The 24,770-nt window shown below is 34.2% G+C and overlaps 1 protein-coding gene across 7 annotated transcripts in view; it reads right to left on the reverse strand.

Moving 5' to 3' along the window:
• The window catches only part of DLG1 (discs large MAGUK scaffold protein 1), a 223,480-nt gene that overhangs the window by 115,322 nt on the left and 83,388 nt on the right, over positions 1-24,770 (reverse strand). The window contains exon 1 of one of the 7 annotated variants that reach the window (XM_087818224.1): positions 20,843-21,868. The exons of the other annotated variants lie outside the window; for them this stretch is intronic. Within the exon in view, the coding sequence (XP_087674350.1) occupies positions 20,843-21,076 (234 nt within the window). The 5' untranslated portion in view covers positions 21,077-21,868. Of the gene's footprint in view, positions 1-20,842; positions 21,869-24,770 lie in introns of those variants that run through there. 7 annotated transcript variants of the gene reach the window in all.

A 24,770-nucleotide genomic window follows, 5' to 3' on the forward strand; every position in this document is an offset into this window, starting at 1 on the left:
GCACATGTTGTTTGTTGATTTGTTGATGGCAGCCATTCTGACAGGTGTGAAGTAATACCTCATTATGGTTTTAATTTGCATCTCCCTGATGATTAGCCATGTTGAGCATTTTCTCATGTGTCTCTTGGCCATCCATATGTCCTCTTTGGAGAAGACTCTATTCAAGTCCTTTGCCCATTTCTTAATTGGGTTGTTTGTCTTCCTCTTGCTGAGTGCTATGAGTTCTTTGTACACTTTGGAAATTAGCCCCTTATCAGATACATCCTTGGCAAATATGTTTTCCCAGACCGTGGGGTTCCTTTGCATTTTGAGGCTGTTTTCTTTTGCTGTGCAGAAGCTTTTTAGTTTGATGTAGTCCCATATGTTTATTTTTTCTTTTGTTTCTCTTGCCCTAGGAGATGTATCAGTGAAAAGTCCACTATGTGGGATGTCTGTGACTTTACTGCCTATGTTTTCTTCCACAATTTTTATGGTTTCGTGACTTACATTTAAGTCTTTTATCCATTTTGAATTTATTTTTGTGTATGGTGGAAGTTGGTGGTCTAGTTTCATTCTTTTGCATGTATCTGTCCAATTTTCCCAGCACCACTTACTGAAGAGACTGTCTTTATTCCATTGGATACTCTTGCCTCCTTTGTCAAATATTAACTGACCATAATGGCATGGGTCTATTTCTGGGGTCTCTGTTCTGTTCCATTGATCTATATGCCTGTTGTTGTACCAACACCAGGCCATTTTGATTACAGTGGCTTTGTAATACAGTTTGAAGTCTGGTAATGTGATCCCTCCCACTCTGTTCTTTTTTCTCAAGATGGCTGCAGCTATTCGGGGTCTTTTTTGGTTCCATATAAATTTTCGAAATGTTTGTTCTAGGTCTGTGAAATATGCTGTTGGTATTTTAAAAATGCAAATGTTTTAATGCTCTTAATATATTCCTGTATTGTTTATACTTGGAGAAATGGGGAATATCCTAAATATCCAAAGGTGTTGAAATTGTTAAGTAAATAATGATAATCATATAAGATTAAATAAATATGAGGCACACTTATAAATTATCTGTAAGAACATTTTGTAAGTCATATGGAATACTGCCTATGACATGATATTAAATAAAAAAGGAAAAATAAAACGTGTAAAAAAATGGAAAGAAATGTTTCAAAGGTTAACCTCCAGGGGAAGGATTACAAAGTGGCTCCCCCCCTTAATTTCAAATTCTACTTTTCTAATCATCAACAATAAATATGTAATGATACTATAATGCAGTGTGAGAAATGGGAGATCTACTGTTCATATCAAGAGAAAATCAGTTATTATTTACCATCTAATTATCTAGAAAATAAACTAAAAATCTATTTCAGATGAACTGTTCTAAAAGATACTAACAAATTTCAATGATACATAGGATTATTAGAGATGAAGAGTAGGGATCAAGTTCAATCCTTCATTTTACAACTGAGGTTCAGCTCACAAAAGGTAAGCTGTGAGGAATTAGGAAAATAACTGCTAAACCTGTTACTGGATTTCTTATTTCCTGTAGAAAGGGATTTTTAGCAATTAGGTTTTGTTTTCTTTCTTTCTGAGTACCACTTTTAAAAAATTCTAAAATTTACACAATCTTAACCCATCCTGCTCTCTATAGGGCACTGAGCAAGTACTTTGAAAAAGAACATATGGCCCTGCTTCTAACTTAAGAAAAGCAAATTCTGCTGAGAAAGTCTTTAAAAGACAATTGACATATCAACACACAGCATTTCCTAGCCAAAGCTGATAACTAATTCAAGTAACAAAGAATTACAAAACAACAAAGTCATTTTCATTTGAAACAAAATTAAAGCCTTAAATAAATAATAGATAATCAAATGGAGGTTGAGTGATGAGGAACAGCACAGATATTAGATCTGGTAATAGAGTAAAATGAAGAAATAAGAGGATATTTTGAGTGCAGGATTAAAAGTATGGTAAAATTCTGGGGACCTGTATAAGAAGGTTCTAAATTAGAAAATGTCAAATTTACGGTTCTAATATAAATAATGAAGCAGCAATATATAGTAATCATTATATTTGGGCTATTATAGAAAAGGAGGTATTTTAGCATAAGCATTTTAAACTTGAGAACATCTTATATACATATTTCATTAGACAATAGTGACTATATGTCATCATCCTCTTCCTGCTCCATTTGTATCACTCAATAAGATCAGCTCCAAAGAATTTCGTTTTCAAAAAAATCTTGACCAGGTGACTAACAACAGTGTCAGTTGTTTCTATCCATAGCAACATCATGGAATCATTAGCCTCTGAGGCTGCCTTCAGAGACTTGTTTCCATGACAACAGAGGCTATATAATATTAACACTGTCTCAAAGACCACTGCAAAAAATTGTAAATTCCTGTAAAATAACTGGATTGTACGTATTTTAAAAGTACTTTTTTATACCAGTATCAAACTGACAGCTTTTTGAAAAACGTTTAAACATTAATTTTTAGAGATTCTTTTCTTCATAGCTTTACATTTTATATTTAATGTGAGATCTTAAAACTCCGAAATCAGCTTTTAAAATGTAACAGATTTTCATACAAGTGGTCTGAAACCCATCAGGTACAGCCATGTCATAATGTGTATTGTACATCTACACTTATGACTATGTACCACCCTCTTCTACTTGCATTCATTCAATAATAAATGGGGGGGGGGGGAGTAATATTAAGTGCACCTTACATGTACTAAATCTCTTTCTGCTTAAAACAGCTAAAGTGGTTTGTATACAGGGTGGGTAAAAAATAGGTTTACAGTTGCTCATATGGATAATAATACAATAATTAATAAATAATACAAGAATAAATTGTTTCACACAACTGTAAAGCTACTTTTGCCCCACCCTGTATATGCATATGAATCCTGACTGATACAGGAAGAGACAGAAGGGACAACTGGGAGGTTGCTGTGATAATCCAGCTGAGAGGGGATCAGTGGCTTAAACCAAATGGTGGTGATGGTGAAAATGGACATGAGTAGTCAAAACCAAGATAGATTTTGAATATATAATTTATGTATCTGGTGACTGATGGGAGGTTGGGAGGCAGGACTATTAAGAGTAACACCCACAATATCCACTAAAAGTGATCTTTTACGTCACAGTTAAACCCAAACATAAAAGATGTGCAAGGCTATCTAAGTAGCATTTAATATTTTTTCTCACTAAATTATTTATTGAAATAGTTTTCATAGCATAAAATGAAACTCTGAAGAAAGATAACTAAAACTGTACTACCAGGTAATTAATAACTGTTTATATTTTACATTAACATGTTACATGAATGGGGTAAACTGAGGTTAGGATACACACAAAAAAAATCCAATAAAGTCTAAAAAAAATTATACCCTATTCATGGAAAATGAAATACACGAATTAGAAAATCTATGATCAGTATCTTAGATAATAAGGAAAGTCATTATCCTTGTGTAACTATTGGCCAATAAGAACCTTATTTTGTTTTTGTACAGCATAGTTAATATTTTTAATCCAAATTTCTCTGTTTAAAGATCTACTATGCTGTAGTGAAACATGTTTCTCTGATCTAATGTCAAATAAGTTATTTAAGAGGGACGGTGAAACCAGGGGAAAAAACCTGCAAGCCTTTTGCATGTTTATAGAAGGATAAAATACAGCACAGTATATACATCAAAACTCTGCTTGAAAATCACTATACTCAGCAGAGGTTCAGTACCTTCAGAATAAAGGTATTTTTCATTGCTTAAATCTGTTTCTTATTTGCCTCAAATACCCCTTTGTTACAGTTACTGCAAACAAGTACTTTCAATATAAACTAGTGCAGCTGGGGAAAAACACAAAACATGTTATTTGAACCAGCTGCATATAATATTGTGTCATAATTATCTCAGAAGCCAACATTAATAAAATTAGATACATTTTAAAACAAATCACCAGGGTGCTAAAATACAAAATTTTGACTTTAACAAAGGGGAGACAAAAATAGATCTAATGATTAACAACCCTATTATAAAAATATAGGTGTAGATTTGTTAGTTCATACAGACAGATCATCTAGTTCATGAATCTGTATCTGCTTGCAAGATTCATGATATTTAGTTAAGGTTTATCATCCCTTTATTATGAAAAGATAGTATTCTATCAACATTCAGTTAAATCATTTTGTACTGGAAGAGGATGAGCCAACAGCCACTAAAAATTTAAAGTAAACAGACCTAAAAGTTGAATTTAAAGATAAGGTTACATAATTGACAGATAGGTATGAAACTATCAACTGCAATATGCTTTTTCAAAAACCTGACTTTATTAGAATGTGGCTAGAGAAACACACACAACCATGGATTTCATGATTACTAATCTAAAACGGGCCCTTACTACTCCCTAGTAATCATACATTTACCCTCTTCTATTCATTCTTCTACAAGTCCTTAATGATTCAGGCTCTGTACCTTTCTGAAGACATCCTCCCACTTAATGTTTCAGCCAAACTGACCTCCCTTCTGTTCCTCAAATATCATAAACATGCTCCAGCCTCAGAGTCTTTTATACTATTCCTCTGCCTACAATGCTCTTGGCTCCAGATATCCATATATCTTGGCTCAATTCCACAACTTCTTTCATATCTCACTCAAATATCACCTTCCAGTTGAAGCCCCTCTTGGTTATCCCATCAACCTCCATCACACACTCTCAAATCCATTTGCTATTGTCTTCTTTTATTTTTTTCTCCAGCATCCTATATACTTTAATCATGTTTATTTCTTCTCCTTTAACATATTCTCTATAAAAGTAAGGATTCTTGTTCTATTCCCTCTTGTATGCCCAGTGTCTAGAATAGTATCTAGCATAGAGGAAGTATTTATTACATATTTGTTGAATAAATGAGACCCAGTGACTGCCAAAAGAGATTGATTTCATCAGTACTCTAAAATGATAAAATGACTCAAGGAATAGACTGTGTACATCCATCCCTCTCCCAGCCCCCTTTCATGCTATATACATAGCAGATACTGCTAAAAGACTTTTTCTGTGTGCTTGGGCAACCACTAACAATCAGAAGGTATTCAAAATGATCTATCATTTGACGACCTTAGAACAGAAGTTTCAAACTATAAAAATACCAAAAAATTGCCAGTTTCATGTTCTCTCTAGCAATAACTAATTGCCTAATAATGACCTATTGGAAAAGCAACCACAAAAAAATAGGTCTTGCTCCAGTATATTTCCTCAAAAGATTTTCATCTCTTTCCTTTTTAAAACTGTAAATTTCACTGACATCTCATATTTAAAACTTGTGTTGCCCTTCCTCCAAACTTCAGGGATACTAACTTCAACTTGGTCCCTAGGTTCCTAACCAGGTGGTAGCTGCTTCCTGTAGTTTCTATCTCTGTTTTACCTTGGTGTTTTCATTTGTCCTTCTCAGTTCTCAAATTCCTTTGTAAACAAGCCCCCATAGCACATTTTCTTTTGTTAAAATAATTGCTGTGATATCTGTTTTCCTGGTGGGCTCTGTCAAAGTTACCAACCCCCTGGCTAAAACATAATTCTTAATTATTGCTTAATCTTAAGCAATCATAATTCTTAATTGCTTCTCCATATCTCTAGACTCATCACTTAAAAGGCCAGAATATTTTGTGGAACTAATGACAATGGTAGTGGTGGTTGTGGGAGTGGTGATAAAGATGATAATGACAATGCTGATAATAAGTACCTTTCTGATCTCAGGTATTACAATAAGGGCTTCACATGTATTGTCTCATTTAATTCTCACTAAATCCTGATGCAGATAATATTTACATCCCTATTTTCTACAGGTGGAGGAAAGAGGATAAAGAATTTTGGCAATTTGTCCAAGGTACCACTGCTGGATGGCAGAACAGAGATTTAAACCCACATCACTATCCTCTAAAGGCAGCATGCTCAAGCAGTATAATACATTGTCTCTTTAAAATAGTTCAAAAAAAGTTTGTTTTTATTGTTACTACTATATTTTAACACAAAAACAATATATAACAGTTCAGAAGAAAAAACAGAATGCTTCATTAATTCTTAGGTCAAAGGTTAGCAAACTTTTTCTGAAAAGGGCCAGGTAATAAATGTTTTAGACTTCACAGGCCATGCAATTTCTGTTGTAATTACCCAACAGTGCTGCAGTAGCTTAAAGCTGCCACAGGCAATACCCAAATAGGCATGGCTGTATTTCAGTAAAACTTTAATTATAGCCCTGGCAGGTGTGACTCAGTTCATTGAGCATCATACCACACGCAGACAGATTGCTGGTTGGATTCCCAGTCAGGGCAGGGCACATACCCAGGATATGGCTCGATCCCCGATGGGGGGCATGCGGGAGGCAGCTGATTCATGTTGCACTCTCACATTAATGTTTTTCCCTCCCTCTCCCTTCCTCTCTCTCTAAAACATCAATAAAAATATTTTTAAAAATAAAATATTATTTACAAAAGCAGGTGGCAGGCTGGATTTGGCCTACAGGCTGCAGCATGATTTAAAAAAAAAAAAAAAAAGACTGATTAGGTCAATGAAGATAATAGAAAATGACTTCAAGACACCCAGGCTAGTTTTTACTAACTACAGTTGGTTTAATTATGTTGCAGTGTTAAATCTATGAATAAAATAAAAAGAAGCAACTCCTTCCCCCAAAATGGAAGTGAGAATTAAAAACAAAAAATCAAAGAATAAATAAGGAAATTTCAGGTTTAATCCAGAGTTCTTTAAAATATTTTTACAAGAAAGGCCTACATAATAAAGCTGTGTTCTTATAACTGAAAGAATTTAGGCTCTATAGTATACGTAGCCTCTCAGTTTGGAAAAAGTGATTAAAATGATTTCTGTTCTGTTCCCCATGCTCCACTCTCCAACCTCACCCTGCTACAGCACTTAGTATAGCTGAAACAATGAATACCCAAGATCAGGATGGGTATGCTTCCTGTTTGATTTTCCTCTATCTTTCAAAATACTTTCACTGTTTTCTTTTTCAAATTTACAACACTTTCATATGTTAGATGGTTCTACAAAGATTAGTCAGTAAAATGAAGCTTGGGTCTGTTTGATTCAAATATCAGATTATAATCTTGTTATTTTTCTCAGGACCAACAAAAAATTTGTAAGACAAGCAATTGGTCTCATTCTGTCATAACAACTTCTTCACACTCCAGAGCTTGCTGAGTCAACAGTCACAGTTTAGATTTCACAAATACTGTAAACACAGTTCCGAAAGAACCAAACTGGGGTTTACTAAAGAATAAAGAATGAATAGGCAGGGCTCCTGGTAAGGGGTGAGGTAGAAAAATCTTTCAAATAAATTTATCTAGGGACAGAATAAATAGTGTTCAGGGGTCTCCTAAAATTCCAGTTTGCAGATGTCATAGCCAGTTGGTTTACACTTGCACAAAACAGTACTACTCTTTGTTGATTGATTTGCATATGCCTGTAAAGTTAACACAGTAATTGTTTTTAAGGTTTGTTAAGTAAGCTGATAATTACAGGCTACTATTCTCCACATGGTCTGAACAACTATTTTTACCTTTACTGAAATTCCAAATTTTGATACAAAAATGGAGGCTGAAAATGTTATCTAAATAACAGTACCAGAAAGTACAAAGAATAACACAGTGAAGGATCTTTAGAGAAAATGATACTACGTCAAATTTTAACAATAAGAATTTAAGTCCTTTATATATGTAATATATACTCCTATTTTTTCAGAGAGCTTTGAATTACTTTTGAAATATACATGATTTTACAAAATCCTGTATAATGCAGACTTACTAATTTTTAAGCCATAGTTCTATATAAAAATGGCTTGGGAAATTTTCAGTGGCCAAACCATATTTGGAAGCTCCAAACTTCCTTGCAGCCATCATCAGGTTAAATGAAAATAAACAACATATATCACATTTGTTTACTTATTCAATAAATATTTATAAAGTGCATTCACCATCCTAGGCTCTGATGATACAAGAGAAGAAAACATACATCTTGTATTACCAGCTCTCATGAAGCTAATGGTTTAGCAGCTAACATTAAACAAATTATTGCCCAATTGGTTACTGAAATACAGTTGTGATAAGAGGTATAAAATAAAGTCTCATGAAAACAAACACTGCTTAAAAATAAACAAAGGGCAAAAATGTTGCACAGGCTGAATCACCTATCCTGACCCCATGAGCATGTAGATCAGTCATTTTTCAGAACTTTTCTTTTTTAACCTACTTGTCCTTGACAAAAAAGGGTCATACAACAATCATGATACTATGTAGAAGCTACAAAGATGAATGCAACACACTTCCTATTTATAGAGATTATATACAAATCTCAGTCATTTAGTTCTTCAAACTAAAGCCAATCTAACCTACATTAAGATATTGTTTTTAATAGATTTTATTTTTTAGAGCAGTTTCAAGTTCTCAGCAAAATTGAGCAGAAATTGCAGAGTTCCCATAAAACCTCTGCACACACACGTATAGCTTCCCCATTCATCAACATTTGCCACCAGAATTGTACGTTTGTACAATCAATTAGCCTGCGTTGACACATTATTATTACCCAAAGTTCACAGTTTATATTAGGGTGCACTCTTGGTGTTGCACAGTCTTTGGGCTTTAACAGATTTATAACGACATGTCCACCATTATAGTATATTGGATAGTTTCACTGCCCTAAAATCCTGTGCTCTACCTATTTATCCCTCCCACTTTTCTAATCCTTGTCAACTGCTGATCTTTTTATTGTCTCCACAGATTTGCCTTTTCCAGAATGTCATAGTTGGAAGCATCTAGTATGTAGCTTTTTCAGATTGTTGTCTTTCACTTAGTAAAATGCAGTTAAGGTTCCTCCATGTCCTTTCTTTTCTTTTTTTTAACACTGAATAACATTCCATTGTTTGGATGTCCACAGTTTATTCATTCACCTGCTGAAAGACATCTTGGTTGCTTCTAAGTTTTGGCAATGAAGAATAAAGCTGCTATAAACATCTGTGTGCAGGTTTTTGAATGGATCTAAGTTTTCAACTCATTTGTGTAAATATACCAAGGATTATAACTGCTGGATTGTATGGTCAATTTGGTATTTTTTAAAAGCTTATATAAGCATTATAAACAATTACTTTTTGTTTAATCTTCATCTCTATGTTTTTCTAAAGGGTCCTATTGTACAACCGGGTCTTAAACATCATTTAACATATTTTTTGAGTAGGTGCATATATAGGTTCCCTGAAAAAATTCCACAGTATTCTTCGGATGAAAAGGGAAAGCAATTAATTTACAAATCTGAGTCATGGTGCTAATCATATAAAATTAGTAGCCTTTTGAGTGGAAAATTGAACTCTGCCAAAAGGTAGCATCTCACAAACCAGTAAAATAGAGTTTTTATCCTAATTTTGATTGTTTGGTTAGTTAATATCCAAAGGAGACTATTTCCACCCATTTTCCTGAAACTATCCTACTATCAGAGTCATCATTTCCAAAGTAGTTTCAGATTCTCTATCTACTGTGTATATATTCTAGTTTAACACAAAAAAGTTATACTCCTAAATATAAACAATTTCATTCCTTAGAAATGAAGAAAAAAATTTATATTTGATCTATCACTTCAAAACCCAGCTACCATTAGGCATGAGGCTAAATATATATGAATCATCAACAGATAAAGTTAGGCCAATTCAGGATTGTCTAAAGTGGAGATGACTTACTGTGAACATTCAGACCTGTTGCCTGGTAGGAATAGTCAGGAGATTAATGGTTATAAATGATGTACCATATGCTTTTGTCTGCCTGGGAAGTCTGTATTTTTGCCTCTTGTCCGACTTTAAGTATTAATGGTCCCCATCAAAAGTACTCCAGTTCAGTTAATGAGATACAGCCATCCTAATTATAAGGAAATTGAATGGTTTCCTCTCCTCTTCTCTCCTTGCTTCACCTCCTTGTGTGTATTTCTTCCCAGAACAGTAAGTATGAAGAGAATCATCAACTAGAGGATCAATATCACACTAGATAAAGTGTGATATATGCCTCACAGAAGGTCTCAGGGAGAATTCAGACAAGTAAAACATTTATAATAATAAAGGATCAGGCTATGTAAAGTACTAAGTGCTATGAGGAAAAAAATTATTTTAAAGTAAGAGTGATGTTTGGAGTAAAGGAGTACCATCTACTTTAGATAAAAATCTGGGAAGGCCTTCTGAGAAGGCAAGAAATGAGGGAATGAATTCATGAGAATACCTGGGGGGGAAATGCTCCAGGCAGAGGGAACAGCAAGATAAATGCTTGATTTTTTAAGGAACAGGAACAAGGCCAGTGTAGATGGAGTAGAATAAGCAAGGGAGCAGTAGAGAATGGGACTGGAAATACTGCCAGGGACTAGACCACACAGGGCCTTTTGGGCTATAGTAATTAAGGATTTTATTATATGTCAGATTGGAAGCTATGGGATGGTTAAAACCAAAGTACTGACATCCTGTAAGGAAGACTGGTTGCTAGGTGAAGAACAGATTGGTGAGAGGAAAGAACAGAGACAGGGAGACCAGTTAGATGTCTACTGCTGTAGTTCAGGCAACAAATTAAATATAGTTGATCCTTGAACAACATGGGTTTAGACTGCATCGTCCACTTACATGTGGATTTTTTTCCAATAAATATTTTGGAAAAAATTTTGGAGATTTGTGACAATTTGAAAAAACTCACAAACCATCTAGCCTAGAAATATCAAAAAAGTCAGGAAAAAGGATATGTCATGAATGCATAAAGTATGTCTTAAATACATGTAGATACTAGTCTGTTTCATCACTTGCTACCATAAAATATATACAAATCTAGTATATAAAGTTAAAATTTATCAAAACTTACACACACACTTACAGACTATACATGATGCCATTCATGGTTGAGAGAAATGTAAACAAATGTAAAGATACAGTATTGATTTATAACTGCATAAACTTAACTTTAGTACATACTGTACTGCTGTAATAATTTCATAGCCAATTCCTGTTGCTATTGTGCTGAGCTCAAGTGATGCCAGTAGCCACTTAAAACACCATGTGACACTAATCATTTCCACGAGCAGTTGTCTCTCCAGAAAAATGTATATTGTAGTAAAAAGTGATCTCTCTTGTGTATTTTTCACTGTGTTTAGTACAACACCATAAACCCTGAATAACACCATGAGACCCACAAAAGTGCCACTAGTGATGCTGGTAGTGCTCCCAAGAAGCAGAGAAAAGTCATGACATTACAAGACAAAGTTGAATTGCTTGATATGTACCATAGACTGAGGTGTGCAGCTGTGGTTGCCCACATTTTCAAGATAAATGAATCCAGCATAAGGACCATTTTAAAGAAAGAAGAAAATTTGTGAAGCCATTGCTGCAGTTATGCCAACAGGTGTGAAAAGCTTGTACTTTTTGTGAAATTATCTTATCTCGTATTGAAAATGCATACCTATAGACTAATATGATTCAAGAAAAAACTCCAACGCCATTATATGACAACTTAAAGCAAAAGGAAGGTTAAGGATCTAAAGCTGGAGACTTTAATGCTAGCAAAGAATGGTTTGATCTTTTTAGAAACAGTTTTGGTTTTAAAAAATGTCAAGATAACAGAAGTAGCTTCTGTCAACCAAGAGACAACAGATGAGTTTCCAAATGCCATTAAGATAATCACTGAAGAGAAAGGATATCTGTTTGAACACGTTTTTTAATGCAGCCAGAAGTGCCCTATTCTGGAGGGGAAAAAATGTCACAAAGGACATTTATTAGTAAGGGAAAAAAGAGCAAACATCTGGATTTAAGGCAGGAGGGGATAGGTTAACTCTACTGTTTTTTGCAAATGCAACTGGGTTTATAATCAGGACTGCCCTTATCTATAAAGCTGCTAGCTTCCAAGTCTTGAAGGAACAGAAAAACACCTGCTGCCAGTCTTTTGTTTGTACAATAAGAAGGTTTGCACAATAAGAACACTTTTCCTGGATTGGTTCCATTGATGCTTTGTCCCTGAAGTCAGGAAGTACCTCGCCAGTAAGGGACTGCTTTTTAAAGTTCTTTTGAAATTAGACAATAAACTTAGTCATCCAGAGCCCCATGAGTTCAACACCAAAGACAGTGAAGTTGTGTACTTGCTCCCAAACACTTGTGTGTCTCTAAGTCAGCCTCTGGATCAGGGGGTCATAAGGACCCTTAAGGCTCATTATAAACAGTACTCTATGGGAAGGATTGTCAATGCTATGGAAGAGAATCACAAAAGAGTATCATAAAAGTCTGTAAGGATTGAAGATGCCATTACTAATCTAGAAAAGGCTGTGAAAGCCATCAAGCCTGAAACAATTCCTGCTGGAGAAAATTGTGTCCAGATGTTGTGTATAACTTTACAACAAAGTCAATCAAGGAAACCAAGGAAGAGATTGTGGATAAGACCAAAAAAAAAAAAGAAGGTGGGGGGGGTGGGTGGGTGGGTGGGTGGGGGTGTGTGTGTGTGTGTGTGTGTGTGTGTGTGTGTGTGTGTGTGTGTGTGTGTGTGTGTGTGTGTGTGTGTGTGTGTGTGTGTGTGTGTGTGTGTGTGTGTGTGTGTGTGTGTGTGTGTGTGTGTGTGTGTGTGTGTGTGTGTGTGTGTGTGTGTGTGTGTGTGTGTGTGTGTGTAGGGTTTCAAGATATGAATCTTAGAGAATTTTAAGAGCTAATAGACACCACACCAGAGGAAGTAACAGAAGACAGTTTGATACAAATGAGTGCTTTTGAATCAGTGCCAGGCGTTGAGGAAGACAATGAAGCAGCAGTGCCAGAAAACAAACTGACATTAGACAATCTAGCAAAACGTTTCAATTCTTCAAGAGTGCTTTAGACTTCTTTTAAGACACAGGTCTTTCTACAACAGCACTGAAACTAAAGCAAACAGTAGAATTGGTATCACACAGAAACATTTTCAAATAAATAAAAGAACAAAAAAGTCATATAGAAATTACAATGTATTTCCATAAAGTTATATCAAGTATGCCTGCCTCTACTGACTCCCCTCCCAACTCATCCGCCTCTCTGCCTCTGCCACCTGAGACAGCAAGACCAACCCCTCCTCCTCCTTGGCCTACTCAGCGTGAAGATGATGAGGATGAAAATGTTTATGATGATCCACTTCCGCTTAATAAATAGTAAGTAATCATCATGCAGTTACCTGTTGTGTCTCTTCGTGTGATAATCTAATAACGGTATGGCACGAACTTTTTGAGACATTTTGTGCTGTTCTTGTCCTCCTCATCATCACGACAATCATTGTCATCACAGTCATCACATCCCCTAAGTATTCATCATGTAGAACATCATGTGCATGATTTGCATGACAGTGAATAGCCTATCCTTACACAGGCATATGGTAAGTGATAATATAAAATTAATAATTTGTTAGTTTTCTTACTGTTTCATAGCTTTGCTTTCAAAGAATTATAGTATGCCTCTCTCTCTTGTAACTGGAGAAACTGTGTATCAGCCTATCATTACAGGCAAGTGGTTTCTAAAAACATTTCTAATACTGTATTATGAATATGACTGTAATACTGTATGCCATAAATATTTTATAGCAATTCATTCATTGATGTATAGGCTAGGCTACCACGAAGCAATCATATCTATTACATTAGGCTACAATCATATTGATGCTTCTTTGTTATCAATGTGTGAATCATTATATTTCTAAATATGAATTTCTTTTTGCAAATTATCTTTTTATTTTTGATGTCTAGTGTTAGTGATACATAAGACATCTACAGTATTTTGTATCATATAAGACAATATTTATGTAGGTACTTACAGATGATTTATGTTGTAAACAGATGACGTAAACTTACAGTATTGATAAATACAGTAAAGCACTGTAAATGTATTTTCTCCTCCTTATGATTTTCTTAATAACATTTTCTCTAGCTTAGTTTATTGTAAGGCTACAGTATACAGTACATATAACATACAAAATATATGGTAACCAACTGTTTACGTTATTGGTAGGGCTTCTGTTCAAGAGCAGGCTGTTAGTAGTTACGTTTTCGGGGAGTTAAAATTTATACACGAATATTCAACTGCATAGGGGGTTGGCACCCTGAGGCCCCATGTTGTTCAAGCGTCAACTTTAATTAGTAGTTGCAGAAGTGGTGAAAAGTGGTCAGATCATAAATATATCCTGAAACAAACCCAATAAAATTTGCAATTAGACTGAATGTAGAGCCAAGGAAAAAGGAATAGATGATTCCAAGCGTTTTTGTCTTCAGCATCTCAGTAAATGGTACACTGAAGAAGATGAGAATAAAATTAGAAACTCTGTTTCTGACATGTTAACTTAGATTCTTATTCCAGTGGAGATAACGAGTAAGAAGCTAGATATACAAGTTTAGTGTACAGGGATTAGCTCTGGGCTAAAAAATATAAATAATGATGTTATTTAAAGGCACGGGATTTAATGAGATCACCTGAAATGTGAGTATGAAAGGAGAGAAATTTAAAGACTGAGCCCCGAGGCACATTAACAGTAGAGAGGAGGAAGATACTACAAAGGAAACTGGGGTTGGGAGAATATCAATAATGTTGTTTAAGAGTCAAAGGAGAAAAGAATTTAAAGGAGGGAGTAGTCAATTCTGTAAAAAGCTGGGGTCAAGTAAAAATGGGGATTAAGAACTGATTATTGGATTTGACAATCTAGACTCCAAAAGAGGTTTTTTTCGGTTGGTTCTTTTAATGAGAGGTATTATAGCAGGTACGTGCTGATGAGAATAATCCAGTATAAAGGGAAAAACAGATCATGCAGAAGGGAGAATTTCAGAAGTCCCTGAATAGTCAAGGGGCCTAAGATCTAATGCAGAAGTGAAGGGGTGAGCTTTAGGAACACAGATGTATCATTTATTTTAACAGGTTGAAATACAGAATAAGACCATCAACTGAGAATGAGGGTCAGAAAACAGGTATTTGAAGTTTAATGTGCTGCTTTGCCAGTGTGCAGAAGGCAGAGCAGAGCTGCAATTAACCAAGGTAGGACCTTACCAATGAAGTGACAGAAGGGCAAAAGAGAGCTGAGATTACAAAAGACAGTGTTTATAGTCATGGACCAAGGAATCTGAGCAAGGCAAGAATGGAAATAAGAGCACAAAAGAAATGATAGACAGTAAAAAGCTGGGCTAGGGGGTCTTCAGAGGGTATAAAAAAAAAATCTTTGTAATAGGGAAAGTGAGCTAAAAAGAAAGGAAGTGCTAGTCCGATAGTTTGGAATACTTGCAACTGAGATTTTGTAAGTGGTATATAGTCCAGTTTTTCAAGTGGTGTACCACAAAAATTTTTTAAACGTACAATACCTGACTATTTAGTCAGACACACTGACCTCTTTTCCCACTTAGAATGTCAAATAAAAAAATGACAACAGCCAACACAACAATAGCTGTCTGGTGTGAATGAATCAAAATTATACCTACTTTTTGTCAGATTGGCAAAAAATATATTCTTTGGTGTGCCACAGAATTTCAGTAATTAGTTTATGTGTGCCATAAGATGAGTAAGTTCAAAATCGCTGGTATAGTCAATGCTAATGAGGTCTTGAATATAACCATTTAAGTAGGTGAAAGAAAAAGTGAAAAAACCCCCACAAGATCCTGGAAGTTTAGGGTATCAAAGAATTGATAAGTAAGAATTTGAATGGGTCACACAAGGATACTGAAAATCACTAAAAATGATTCAGGAATAGTGGGCAGAGAAAAGATAGTAAACCAGGTGTTCAAACCATCAGTCAGTAGGAGGACTGACCGGGAGAAACACAGATGACTAGAAAAGAAGGGGAAGTAGAAAATATGATCTATAACATTTATTTATTTATTTATTTATTTAATTTATTTATTTATTATTTCCTCATCCGAGGATATATTTCCCATTGTTTTTCAGAGAGAGTGGGAGGGAGGGAGAGAGAAACATCGATGTGAGAGAGACACATCAATTGGTTGCCTCCTGAACATGCCCTAACTGGGTCGGGGATCAAGTCTGCAACCTAGGTATGTACCTTTGGCAGGAACTGAACCCAGGACCCTTAAGTTCACAGGCTGATGCTCTAACCACTAAGCCAAACTGGCTAGAGCAACATTTACAGTTTTAAAAAGAGAGACGAAATATAATCATCCATAAATATCCATATGGTAAGCAAGGAAGACAATTCTACTTGTTGGTTCCATAGCGAACAGGGTGTGACTGATAACAGTTTCACTTTTTGTGAGGGCTGTAGTATTCTCAGAAGAAAGCCAGGTGTGATGATTAAGGTTGAAAGGATGTGGAGTATAAAATTAGTCCTGATGGTATGTTTGGGGGAGTTTGGTAAAAGGTGGATAATCAGTTAAATTTAGTTGTCTACTTGTGACTGCTTTAGCAATTTGAAGAAGGAATTGTTGAGAAGGGAGGCAAGGTCAGGGAATTGGTGGTTTCACAGAGAATCTTAGTTCTGCAATAAAAGGTGCTGAGATCTGAAGTTCTTAAAAAAGTATACAGCTTGCACTTAATTAACTTAGTCAACACTATGCACTGAATGCTTGAATGAACTACACTAACCTAGATGCTATAATTCCTAATTATTTATATTTGAATTAGTCCACAGATTATCCAACTTAAGCAATATAAAAATATAATAATAATATAATAAAATAGTAACAGCTATCAGGCACTGTCCTAAGTAGGTTAGATATATTAAGTGACTTAACACAATTAATTCAATGAGGTTGATATTACATTCTTTTTTTTGGACAATATATCCAATGCACAAGTCTAAAAATTAAATCCTTTATGATCCAGAATGCATTTGTTTAGAATAGTACTTTTTATACAAATCAGCCTACATATTTTCTACATGAGGAATGGTGTTTTCCTGTATTTTAATGCAGAACAGTTTTTTTTTCCTCTAAAAAGATTATTTAACTCCTGTGGCTAATATTCACTTATTAAAACTTTAGAGAACAGACTGACAGCTATCAGACAGGAGGGTGATTGTGGGCTGGGTGAAAAATATGAGGGGATTAAGCAACCCCCCCCCCAAAACAAATGAAAAACAAACAAACAGAAAAAACAACCACCAAAAAACCCTCATAGACGCAGAAAACAGTATGGTGATTACCAGAGGGAAAAACGGGGTAGGGAGAGACAGAAGAGTATGGTGATGGAAGGAGACTTTACTTGAGGTGGTGAACATACAATATGATGTATTACAGAACTGTACACCTGAAACCTATATAATTTTATTAACCAATGTCACCCCAATGCATTTAATAAAAAGAAAAAAAATTACTCTTCTATTTCAATTATAAGTCATCATGTCTATTCCATATAACTTTGCTGTTTTCAGCTTAATTTGGTATATTGATTTTTGAGGGATGGGAGAACGCAATTTGAATATTTATAGTAATCCATGTTAGGAATTTTCAAGTAGTCTAAAATATAGGAATAGTTGCTAAACACACAATCGAAGTGACCTATCACTTCACAGCTGTTCGAAGTATGCAATTACTATTCTCATTAATAAACATAATCTATCACCAAGTAGTTAAAACTTTTTACTTAGGGGCTAATCAGGTAGAAAAGTCTAGAAGTATTGTGCTGGACTTTTAAAAAACCCTGCTGAATATAAAATTTGGTCCTAGGTTGGAACGGAGCTTGAATAGGCTAAGTAGGATAGGACAGATTGGCATCAAGTGATCCTAAATGCAAGAATAGAGGAAATTCTGCAGTGTGAAACTCAGGAGGGCCTGACAATGATAGGCCACTTTTTCTATATTATAACTATTCCAAATTAAGAACATAAGTTTTATGAATCCCCCAAAAGAAAAACTTACACCAAAGTAAAATAATTCACAAGAAATTCATCTTAATTTAACATTAAAAAAAGCTCCCCAGACAAAAAACCCATAATGTAAACTTTTGGGATACAGCCAAATGACAGAAATTGGAGATAGCTTATAAGCTGTATGGTTATCGTTGGGTGGGGACTCAAAAGTGTAAAAAGAGAGAACAGGTGCATGAGGGAGTTTTGTGGCTTGAAGAAAAGACGAAGAATGGAGGGGAAGAAAAGGGAAGTGGAAGAAGAGATGGGCTGCTGTGAAGAACTAAAGGCACGTATGAGGGAAGAGAGTAGATCTAAATATAATTACCCAAGTGGTTTCAGATTAGGTGCCATATTCTGGAAGGCCATGAGCTAATAAGGTTCAAGGTGACTGACATGGAAATTAATCAATTCCATAAACAGTTACTGAGCACCAACCATATAACAAGCCCTATCCTAGAAGCTGGGGGTTTGTAGAAGTTTATAACCACCTGGATTCCTTATCATTAAAACAAAACAAAACATTAATGATTTCCTACTAAGTTCCAGATTTTACAGAAGGACTGGGCAAATAATCTTAGTTATGAAAATGAATACCTCCAACAGATAAGCAATTTAAATGAATCTGTAAAGAAAGCAAATTTTCTTTTTATTTACAGAGGATATTTGAGGGGATATTTAATAAAACTTGATTTACTAATAACTCTCCACACTGCTAGAAGTATCATGCAGCATAGTTATAAGAAGTTAATCTTGCTATCAAATCTTAAAAAAGAATATTTCTGACAACAGTGTAATAGGAGACCCGGTCATCATCATCCTCACTGTTGTTATTTATCAATCATATAACAAAACACTATCAATGTCATACTACTATATTCACAGATATAATAGTATATGCTCAATTAAGACATGTCATTAATCTACTTTGTTTTTAACTCTACAGAAATCCCCCTAGTGCTACAAAATAAAACTGCCAGTCATGAGTCAGTAGATGAAACAGAAAAATATGTTCTGGCGTTAACTAAGACGCAATATGTCAAATGTCTTCTCAGTCCTATTATATCTTATCCTATACAATGACTTTCATTCAGTTAACCACCAAAGACTTGAAAACTCAAATTATCCAACTTTTCAGTTAGAAAAATATATACAATGAAAAATGACATAACTGGTATTCCAGAGCAGGAGAAAGAAAAGCTAAAACCTCTGACTTAACGTCTACACTTCTAGAGATGAAATAAATGCAATGAAAAAGATAAGTAATGCAAAGAGGTCTGAAATAAATAAAAACTAAGTCATTTATCTGTATACACAAATGATCTGAACCAAATGGGGGGAAAAAATTTTTAAATGACTTTGTAGGATCAACTGCAAAGAGAGTTTGTAGTAAAACTCTGACTCTATTTTACTGCAATAGCCAGCTTTTACTTCAACTCCTAAATAACTATAATGTAATTCTGTGATCTCAATAGTTTTATGTGTGAACTATTTTATTTGCCTTTTCATTTGTATGCCCTTAATAAGATGAATTACATATCAATGGCAGTGTATATGTGTCTGTATACCTACATAGTAGTATGTATTTATATAAATTATATGTATATGAAGTTTTTAACATGTTTCTTTTTGACAATGGAAAATATAATTTACTATTAATCTACAATGAATGACAATATCAAGTTTTAGTCTTTGTGACCCTTTTGGTATATGCAATTGTAGTAAAAATCAAGTTAGTTAAATTCTTAGGGCAATATTCACTCGAAGAGTTAAATCAATTGTTGCCTCTCAGTAAGTTTCATTATAAGTGACCTCAGGGCCTATATAAAAACAATTAATGACTCTCCCTAGCCCAGTAACTCCATTTCTCTCAGCCATGTAAGAAAAATAAGTAAAATCTCTTACTTAAGAAATCTGACATTATTTTAAAATCAAAACTATTGAAAGATAATTCTAGTAACCAAAATTAAGAAAGAAGCTGTTGATGGCTTCTAATTCTTAAAAAAATAATTTTAAAGGAATTTATTTTTCAAATGACCTAGGTATGTTCATGTTTGTCAATTTAAATATTATTGATGTCAAAGAGCAAAAGCATTCTCACCTTGTTTTTAAAGTAGATTATCATTTTATTGTTATGGAAATTAAATGAATATCTATTAAAAATGTTTTAAAATACAAATATTACTCCAACTTTCCTTTAATACCAAGTAATAGGTATTTCACTCAAATTATTATTTTTATATTTTTCATATTTTCAATACTCATTTCCTCAAAAAGAAGTGATTTTTTTTTTTTAATATTTGGGAGACTTTTCATGTTTGCTCATCTCGCTAAACAGTCATTATTTGAAAAAATATTCTTAAAATTGTGTAATTACACAAGTTTACTGCTTTCAAATTAACCCTAGGTGATATATATTTATAGAAATCTAAGGATTCATTAAATACCTTGAATAAACCACAACTTAATATAACTTTAAGACATAAGGATACACAATAATAGTATTTCACAATTTCAATTCAATTTACTATATTCAATTTATTTTCAAAACATTAGAATATAAAAATATTTTAATTTATCTTCTTTTACCTCATTACTATAACAATCTCCCAAAGGTTATAATACAAAAGCTAAACAAGTATTTTCGTTGGTGAGACATCATACTTTATAGCATTTAACACAGTCTAAAAATAAGGAGATAAGCATTATTAATTTACATTTTAATTTATATATCAATGTCTTTATATTTTTAAAGAAGTTATTCAACAGAACCCGAGACTGTTTTGTTTGGAATTACATAAGATCAAAAGGGAAAATATTTTTTCTTCCCCTTTTCATGCTAAAGACCTACACAGATGGACTGAGCATTTCTGAGCATCCAAGGTTTTAGTGCATAAGATTATATTTTTCAATAATAAGAAATCTATACTAATACATTTTTTCAAAGCAAACATAAACCAAAATATATTAAAAATAATTTCAACAAGTGGTATGTTACCTGGGTGGAGCTGGTGGCTACCGAAATGCAATCAATAAAGCTGTGTCTTCGAGTGAAAAAGGCAACTATCTGCTGCCAGCGTGAAGGTTCTGGCTCAGCTTGCAGTTCATCTGATGAGTCCTTTTTTGCCCAGTGTTTCTGCTTTGGGCCTACTGAGCCATGGCTAGAGCTAGTATTGCCTCCTCGACTGGCGCGAGAGTACAGAAGTGTGTTGTTCCCGAAAATGTAATTCATCTCTGCAGCCCTGCAGGTGGTTGCCAAGCAGTCTTACTTCTCTACCAGCTGCTGAGTGGTGAATGATCGGTAAAAACTGCAGCTAGAATTACAGCAGCATCACTTGTAGATCAGGGAAAATAAAAACCTTGAGAAATGATGCTCATTTTCTCTGTAATTTCTTCCCATGAAAGAGCTTCTATTTTCTTCCCTCTGTACCTGTTAACTGCATGATGGCTGAGTTTATATTTGCAGACAAAAAAGATGGCATAAGGTGGATTTCGTTCTCAAGAGTATTTTTTCTCCAGCGTCTGCAGGAACCCAAAGCTGTTCTTTTGTTAGCTGATAACAAGATAGACTGAAATCCAGGAAGTGAGGTCGATTAGCAGGTAAAGAAGGATGTTATAAACACTACACTACCAAGACCCTTTGGAGCTGCCTGATTTAATGCACTGGGTGGAGAAACCCTGGATTACCCAGTTTCAATCACAGTCTGTAGTAAAATCCAATAGCATCTTCACTGCTCAAATTATAAATATGAACTGAATTTTAAAATACAAGAGGATTCTCTGCTAACAGTTCTGACTGTTTAAAATAATTTTACTAAAAGAACCTTTGTCATTGACATGCAAATTTCTACATCTGGAAGGAGCTTACATTAATTAGCACTGGTTCTAAGTTTTTTAAAGGTACTCTCTATATTAAACTCTGAGGTTTTAATGATAGAGGGATTCATTTGTAATGTAACATATCATTTTATGTAATATATTGGTTTTTAATGCTTTGATGATTGAGTCTGGAGGCAGAAACAGATTAGCTAGCAAAGTAAATATTTGGCTTCTGGAACTTCTGTGATTAAAAAAACTTATTATAAACATTAAGATCATATTGTTATGAATTTGTAAAAATACACAAGAATTAAAGGTACATTTTTTAATAACCAGTGGAACATGTTTTACCTAACACTATATAAATAATACCCTGGTTCACAAAACAATATTATTTGATTGCTAAATAGGCATTACCTACATTTGATACCTAGGTTTGTGTTTTTCAACATTGTAGTCCACCTCAGAATAACTCAGGGTGCTGACTAAAAAGCAGACTTTGGTTCCCCTTCCCCATCAGAATTCTCAGGAGTAAGGTTCCCTGGGAATTTTCATTTTTAAAAAGCCCCCTAAGTAACTCTTAAGCACACTCAAGTTTGTCCACAGACTCCTCCTAACTTTGTACTCTTCACACTATGCTACATTAGTATAGAACACAATATATAGTCATTTAAAAACAATATGTGAATAAAAATACTACTTAATAATTTACCAATGGTTGAGTAATTAAATTTTTAAGTTGATATAAATACATAATTAAGTCCCAACCTCAACCATAGATATTTTTTCAGATGTAGATGACAAAATCTTGCTTACTATGTGCTTACCAGCATAAACAAAAAGCAGCCTAGTAGAAAGCAGCATTGGCAACCTACAACCTCCAGGTCCATTGCAAATCATGATTCAGCAAAAAAAGATACTAATGCTGTCTTCTATGATTCCATCCCTAAGATACAGACACATGCCCAACAAGGTAGAGAGTTATGTGGGACTCTTTGGAGTAAGATGTTTTGTGACAGAGGTTACAGCAGAAAGTTTGGTGCTGCTTGTGAAGGACTGTGCACAATATTTGGCAATTTTATGGCCCTAGACAGACTAGTTCTATCCATTAGGGGGTAGGGGACTACAGCAAAAAACTAAGGGTTGACAGAGAACTAAGAATTCTCTCTGAAGGAAAAAAAATCAAACTTCCTGAAAAAAAAATTAAAGTTTTACTATGGACCAGGTAATTATAATAAAGAACTGATCAGTGTTGGTCATACAAATACAGTAGTAATTGGTGTGGTCCCAAAATATGTGCCTTGATCCATGTCTGATGAAAACCTGGGGAAGGCAGATTCTGTTATTCTAGATTGGTATGATGAGGATATTAAACACAAATTTCCGATTTAAGCTGCAAATAGTACCAACACAGACAGAACAGTAAACTGTTCATTACTTAGAGAGCCAAAGAACTTGGGAAAGATCTAAAGTCGATACATCACTCCATCCCATATACCCCAAGTACAGAGAAGAAATACTTTTCATTACATAGATTCCCCCTATTCAAATTCACTGACCTCAATAAAGCAACTCTGAGTTTTGATAAAGGTTTCTTTATGAAAATGTCCCCTTTCAAGAGATACAAAAATCTAGGATCATCTCATCCACTGTCCCGTAGTCAATACATGTGTATAAAACCATGTATATACCTAAATCACATTTGGATTCATATGATTTGATTAAGAGGCATAAGGCAACCAACTCCTCACTGACCTCTGCTTTAGAGTAGCCCTACTCATGTAGCAGAGCTGAAAGATAAACTCTATTCCATTAAAATAAAATTTAAGTTCATTATAAAACCTGGAAAGTTTAATATAATAAAATAAAAAATATAATACACAATGTCTAAATCACCAAAAAGAATTACTATTAACATTTTAATATGATAAAGAATTAACATTCTTTTTTCTGTACAGTCTAATTCTTTTTCACAGAATGGTAATCATATTATTTAGAGTAGAACTCTAAACAGAGGAGAAAGCTTAAGTAAACTAAGTACATCCACTTAGTAAGTTATTATGTAACCTAAAATATGATTATGAAAAATTTATGACAGTGAGAATTTTTATTTTATAACATTATATGGAAGTAAAGGCAGTTTGAAAATTTATACAGGATAGGCCCTAAATTATCTGTATACCTTTCCAAACTCACATATAATCCAGAAGTCTTCAGGTATAGTAACAATGGCAAGGATTAAATAATCTTAGTGAAAAATTTAAAAAGGTTGAAGAAGAGGAAAAATACTGAAATTCTAAAATACTAAAAAAAGGTAAAAATTACAATTTAACTGCAAAACTAATACACCGTAAATGCAGAATAGGCATTTTCTTTACCCTTATCTTTATAATATGGCCTATTAAATTTCAAAACATACAACGGTACTACGATAAGACAAGATTTAACTGAGGTTAATAACAGATTTGTTATTTATCTAGAAAAACTCTTATCACAGAGTACTAATATACAAATCCCTTCTTTATGAGCACCATCTAGTGGTCAAATTGCATGCAAACTATATGCTCACCTTAGTACACCAGGGCCATCCAAAAAAAAAACTTCAATAATATTTCAATATGCTCCAGAGATGTGAAAACAAAGTTGATTTCAAAAAGTGCCAATTATGTACTTAAAGTGGGAAATATTCTATTACTGTATCATTTATGTTCAACAGGCATATATTTGCTTATGTCCATTTCTCTGCTACACCCATTTCTCACAATACTTGAAAAACTACCAACTGCTGCTTCTGATTTCATTTAAAAATATTCTCTTTACTAGTAGATGAAATGTGTCCAGGCTAGGAAATATACTTACTTAAGTAACTACCTGCTCACGTACCTTGCCCTATCTTTGATTTCAAGTCCTTCTTAACTATGTTTACTTTGCAAATATTAGCGTGAACATAATTTTCCTTGTCATTGAAGACAAAAGCAAAATATAAATTCTTTTGTTTCCTCCATGATCAATGACTGCAACATCCCATACTAAGCAATGCACCTACTGCCCTCATCATTTCATCTAGATTGAAATCTATTACTTATTTGGTTTACTGTTCCAACCAT

Source organism: Miniopterus natalensis, chromosome 6 (genome assembly GCF_054644295.1).
Source record: "Miniopterus natalensis isolate mMinNat1 chromosome 6, mMinNat1.hap1, whole genome shotgun sequence".
Lineage (NCBI taxonomy): Eukaryota > Metazoa > Chordata > Mammalia > Chiroptera > Miniopteridae > Miniopterus > Miniopterus natalensis.